General features: G+C 45.8%; 1 protein-coding gene across 1 annotated transcript in view; it reads right to left on the minus strand.

The window, feature by feature from the left end:
• Positions 1 to 5,342, minus strand: part of Urad (ureidoimidazoline (2-oxo-4-hydroxy-4-carboxy-5-) decarboxylase) — a 14,212-nt gene extending 8,870 nt beyond the window's left edge. Inside the window, exons 1-2 of the mRNA XM_028779834.1 lie at positions 5,248 to 5,342; positions 4,025 to 4,370 (exon numbers count right to left, since the gene is read on the minus strand). Coding sequence (XP_028635667.1) covers positions 4,025 to 4,199 — 175 coding nt within the window. The 5' untranslated portion in view covers positions 4,200 to 4,370; positions 5,248 to 5,342. The remainder of the gene's footprint in view (positions 1 to 4,024; positions 4,371 to 5,247) is intronic.
• Positions 5,343 to 6,140: the final 798 nt, after the last annotated feature.

Consider the following 6,140-nt stretch of genomic DNA (forward strand, 5'->3'; position numbering starts at 1 on the left):
TTTTTTTTATTTATGAGTACACTGTAGCTGTCTTCAGACACCCCAGAAGAGGGCATCGGATCCCATCACAGATGGTTGTGAGCCTCCATGTGGTTTCTCCAGCCCCTCTCCTTTCACTCTTAACTACTGTAATAGCATCTTGACCCATCTCCCTGTATCTATGCAGCCTCTACACAACTTTCGCCCAAAAGTCCACACAATGGTATTGGTATGGCAAAGGTACACCTCCCCCCCCCCCCAGGATGTATTTGCTAGAGACAAAGACAGAGAGACAGAGGGTGAAGAGAGAGACACTAGCAGAGACAGAGAGACACAGTTGGAGAGATATGGGCAGAAACAGGGAGCCAGAAAGATAGAGAAATTGAGAGGCAGTGGAGAGAGAGTGGGGAGAGGGAGGTGGAGAAGACAGGGAGAGGGAGAAAGGGAGAGAGAAGTTTTATTGCTGGTGGTTTGGGAGCTTGTCACTGGAGATAGAACCAAGTGTCTTGTACTGCTGGCCCTAGGAGTGTATTTAGTATTTTGTTTCCCCGAACCCAGGCTTTGACTTTGGACACAAATCAGTACTGAGTTTCAACCTTTCTTCCTTTACCAGAACTGTTCCCTTGCCTCTGCTTAGGGCAATGGGAAGAAGATATGGCTGGGGCTTTTGGCAGGGCTTGAGCCCAATAGTAATCCTGTACTGCCATCTACTGGTCACTGTACATCATAGCTTAACCTAAATGGAAGGTCAGCTTCTGTTTTACTCCAAAAATTCAATTTTCAGTTCTGTAAAGGAAGGAAGTTTTTGTTTTGCAAGACAGGGTTTCTCTATGTGTCCCAGGCTGTCCTAAAACTCACTCTGTAGATCAGGCTGACCTCAAAATTCCAGAGACCCACCTGCCTCTGTCTTGTGAGTGCTGGATTAAAAGTATGAGGCGTTACCATCTGGCTAGAAAGTTTGCTTGTTTGTTTGTTTAGATAATCCAAACAAATCCTTCCCCAGAAAGAGTGTCATGTCACACACACACACACACACACACACACACACACACACACACACACACACACACACACACAGGTTCCTTTTTGTCGATTTGACACAAATCAAAGTCATCTGTGAAAAGGAAACCTCAGTTGAAGAAATGCTTCCCATTAGATTGACCTGTGGGTATGTCTGTGGGTCATTTTCTTTCTTTTCTTCCTTCCTTCCTTCCTTCCTTCCTTCCTTCCTTCCTTCCTTTCTTCCTTCGTTTTCCTTTCCTTTCCTTTTTATTTTTTATTTAGTTTTCTTGTGACACAGGATTTTTCTGTGTAGCCCTGGCTGTTTTGGAACTCACTCTGTAGACCACATTGGCCTCAAACTCACAGAAATCAGCCTATGCATGCACCCCACCCTCACACACATGCACACAGCCATACATCACACATAACACATGTGCATGCACACAGACACATCTTTCTAGGTTTTGTTTTAAATAATCTAGAAAAGTCTAGTTTGCTTACTTTCTTCAGAAACCTTTGTGAGCTGGAGAGATGGCTCAGTGGTAATGAGCACTTGCTGTTCTTGCAGAGGACCTGATGTCAGCTCCCAGCACCCACATCAGGTGGTTCACATCTGCCCATAACTCCAGTTCCAGAGGAATCTGATGCCCTCGTCTGGATCTGCAGGGATCTGCACACATGAGGTGCACAGACACACCTTGGCATGCACAGTCATGTTGGATTTTTTTGTTTGTTTTTGTTTTTAAGACAGGGTTTCTCTGTGTAGCCCTGGCTGTCCTGGAACTCAGTCTGTAAAACAGGCTGGCCTCGAACCCAGAGATCCACCTGCCTCTACCTCCCAAGTGTATCACCACCACTCATTAAGGATTCATCATTTTTAAAATGACCCTTCAAATACATGAGGTCCTTCCTCTCTCTCTCTCTCTCTCTCTCTCTCTCTCTCTCTCTCTCTCTCTCTCCTAGAACATTGTGCAAAAGATTGAATACAGCTCAACATGAGGAAAAAAGACCCTGAGTTGACTAGTTGATTTGCAGACACACACACACACAGACACACACACATCATATAACCAACCTCACTGAAATCTTCTTTCCCTTTGCTCTCAGATCATGAATTCTGGTGGTATGAATGAGAGTGTCCCCTATACTTATGTGTTGAGTATTAGCTTCCCAGTTGCTGGCACTGTTTGAGAAGGTTTAGGTCGGTGGTTCTCAGTCTTCCTAGAGCTGTGACCATTTCATGCAGTTCCCCTTGTGGTGGTGACCCCCAACCATAACATTATTTTGTTGCTGCTTCATAACTGTAATTTGCTACCATTATGAATCATCATGTAACTATCTAATATGTGGGATATCTGACATGTGACCCCCATAGGGGTCGGGACCCTCAGGTCGAGAAACCACTAGCTTAGGAGCCATGGCCCTGGTGGAGGAAGTATGTCACCTGGGGGGGTGCGGGGCTTTGAGAGTTTGAAGATTATTTCCAGTGCCCCATCTCTGCTTTGTCCTTGTGATTCAAGATGTAAGCTCTTAGCTCGATGCTTCAGGAGCCTTCTGCTTCTCCACCATGATGGACATTTTTCTCCCTGCAGCCATCTGTCCAAATAAACTCATTTCTCTATCAGATACCTTGGTCATGGTTTTACCCTAACAACTGAAAGCAAACCTCTCATGGGCCTTCTCTTTTTCCACTCACTCGTGGGCCTCGGGATGGAAAGCTAGAGTCATCTGGCTCATTATGTTGGGCCAGGGTGTTTTGTGAGTCACAGGTGAGGGGGAATCTCTATCATTCAGCTTGTCCTGAGCAGTGGGTGGCTGTCACTATGTGCCCGACATTGCTATCAGTTTGATGTTGGTTTGCTTGGTTATTTGTTGAGACGGTCTCACTGTAGACTAAGTTGGCCTGAAACTCATAACGATCCTTCTGCTTTAGTCTCCTGAGTACAGGCTAAGCCACTATGCTGGGCTTCAGTTACACATATGAACAGACAAACATGCATGCGCACACACATACACATGATCCTAAATTTCATATATTTGAGTGTTTTGCTTGCATATATGTCTGTGTACCACACTTGCCCTTGGTGTTTACGGAGGTCAGAGCAGAACATCAGATCCTGGAGTTAGGCACCTTTGTGAGCATCTATGTGGGTGCTTAAAATTGATTTCCAGTCCTCGGAAGAACAGCCAGTGCCCCTAACTACTGAACCATCTCTTCAGTAAGTTCTCACAGGAGGACATCCAGGCAAGACTGAGAAGCCATAGGGTGTCACAGCCATACTGAACACAGCTGTGAGTGCCTGCTCTGTCATGAGGCCACAGGGTCACTGTCCAGCCTGAAGTCTATGAACAGTCTCAAGGGCAGGTGACCCTTGCCCCCATCTTTGTTCCCCAAGGGCATGTCAGGCTTATTCTCAGAATCCAGAGTACCCTATGAGCAGGGACTGTGTACCTTCCGACCTTTGGCCTCTGTGCCACCCAGTATAAACTTCTGCCTCCTCTTCTCCCCACCCTGTGGCCCAAAGAACTTCACTCCTCACTTGTTCTCCCCAGAAACCATCAATTTGCTTCAACTTTTCTTCTTTCTGCAGAGTCTTGGGATCTCAATGAATGCACTTTCCTTGTCTGGTCCAAACTGGCCCTTTCTTAGTAAATCGTTCAGTGCTTTCGGTTCCTCTCTGGGGCCCCTGGGATGTTCTCACTACCCTGTCTTTCCTCCAGAGCATTGCCAAAGTGGACCTTCAGCTTCTGATTCACTCAGGCCTTGACCTCCAGTAGCCCTGGCTGTCCTGGAACTCACTCTAGATCAGGCTGGTCTTGAACTCAGAAACTGGCCTCCCTCTGCCTCCACTACCCTCGGCCATGCTATCTTATCCCCCACATTCTTGTGTTCACCTTTAAGAGCCTAGCAGTTGAAAGGGTGTCTGCTGACCCTTCTAATAGTCCCAACTAAATAACTGACTAATGAGGCTAAAGTAATAGAAAACATTTTTTTACATATGATATTGGAAATAACTTTGTGTGCATGGTCCTGAAGTCTTACCTGACCTTGGGAGAGCATCAATAAAAGCAAAAAAGTGATTTTCTAAGTCTTCCAAGCCAGAGAATGGACGCTGAGACCAGACAGCAGCTGCGATCAGAGGACATTTTTCAACGACGTTCCCAAACACATCCACAAATTCACTGAAGTCCATGGAGTTGACCTTCTCCATGTCCATGGCTGATACTGGACTGGAGGCAGTGTGTTGCCCTGCCTGCGGTCCACTCTCATCGAGCGAGTGACGCTAACCCCTCCTCACTGGTTGTTTGCTGAACACACACACTTGCTTTGTGCAAGGACAGCAGACTCTGGTTTAAATACCTCTGGGAGGAGTTTATCCAGAATGTTCCTGCAGTGAGTAAACACAGGTTTAAGTGTTTTGTTGTTGGTAGGGGGGTTGTGTGCTGGAGACAGAACCTCACACGTGCTAAAGGAGCACCCAACACTAAGTTATACCCTACCTCTGCTTAAGGTTATGATCAGGAGAGCAGAGACTTCTGCAGAATGAATGTTTCCACCTGAACACAATAATAATAATAATAATAATAATAATAATAGCCATAATAAGAGGCAGCAGTGACCATATGTGATGAGAAGGCCACTTGGTGTCGTTAGCATCCCATTTTGTGTTCATGAGTGTTTTTTCCTGCGTGCAATCTGTATACCACATGCAGACCTGGGCCTGCAGAGGCTAGAAGAAGATTTGGGATCCCCTGAGATTGGAGTTACAGGTAATTATGAGTTATCATGTGGATGCTGGAGACAGAACCAGGATTATTCCTGAGGACATTTTCTTGGTAATCCAGGCAGGTCACAGGGTCACACTGGAAGTTGATTTCTCATCTGTTGTTGCTCTAGAGTACAGGTGCCATGTTTTAATCTTTCTTTGAACCCCAAATGCTGCGTACCACAACATATACTTAATTAATGTAAACAAAACAGGGTAAGGTGCCTCTGGTGGAGTGTGCTATTGTCTTTCATTTAATTTTTTTTAAATTTTTAAAGATTTATTTATTTTTATTTATGTGAGTACACTGTAGCTGTCTTCAGACACACACCAGAAGAGGGCATCGGATCCCATACAGTGGGGGTTGTGAGCCACCATGTGGGTGCTGGAATTGAACTCAGGACTTCTGGAAGAGCAGTCAGTGCTCTTAATCGCTGAGTCATCTCTCCAGCCCTTCTTTTATTTTTTTAAATTAGGTGTATTATGTATGTGTACAAACCTGAGTATAGGTGCCCAAGAAGAGAGGGTTGAATCTGCCTCCAGGTTCTCACCTTGAGTTCTTGGCTTGAATTCTTTCAACAACAGCCTATAAACTATAAGCTGAAAAAAACCTTTGGTAAATGTTTTATCACAGCAGTAGAGTTCAGCTAAGGTTGTTACTGGTGGTGTTCTTCAAGGAGGGAGGTGGGGGCGGGGGGTGGAGGGAAGAGCCTAGAAAAGATTAGAAAGACCATGCAAGGGGGTGGAGTAGGGGAAGCGCCACAAAGAAAGGTGCTCCTGCCATAGGGTGTAGGAAGGAGAGGGGCTCTGATCTCGGGAGGTCTCAGTTAGTGTGGGACTAGGAGCAAGCATAAAAAGAGCTGGTTACCTCGTGTCCCGAAACGATTGCACCTTGGATAAATGATCTCCAAAGAGCGCTTGTTTTCCTTTCGCCCGATATTTGCCTTTCCAGGTTCCAAGGGGCAGTAACAAGTCAAACCTGGTCTTTGACACTCTGTTCAGAAACGGTGGTGCTCGGGCGCCACCTGCTGGCACAATCACTATAAAGCACTATTAGAAGAGGTCGCCTTATCCCGTAGGCCACATCCTCCTCCCAAAGGATGTTAAAGACGGGTGAATCCTTGTGACTTTTCGCCCATCTGCATTGACATGTCAGCCAGTGGTGTCATTATACAGGTCTAGGCAACCATGTTGTTGAGATTAGACCGGTGAGACTCCCCTTTACTGTCTAGAAGGCATTCTGGTCCTCTCTGGCTCTCCCCCCACATTAATGTGTTTATTATTTTTAAATAATTTATTATTTTATGTGCATTGGCGTTTTGCCTGCATGATATGTCTGTTACAGACAGTTTTAATTATTCACTTTACATCCCGATCATAGGCCGCCCCCCC

Source organism: Grammomys surdaster, unplaced genomic scaffold, assembly GCF_004785775.1.
Source record: "Grammomys surdaster isolate TR1022 unplaced genomic scaffold, NIH_TR_1.0 362, whole genome shotgun sequence".
Classification (NCBI taxonomy): domain Eukaryota; kingdom Metazoa; phylum Chordata; class Mammalia; order Rodentia; family Muridae; genus Grammomys; species Grammomys surdaster.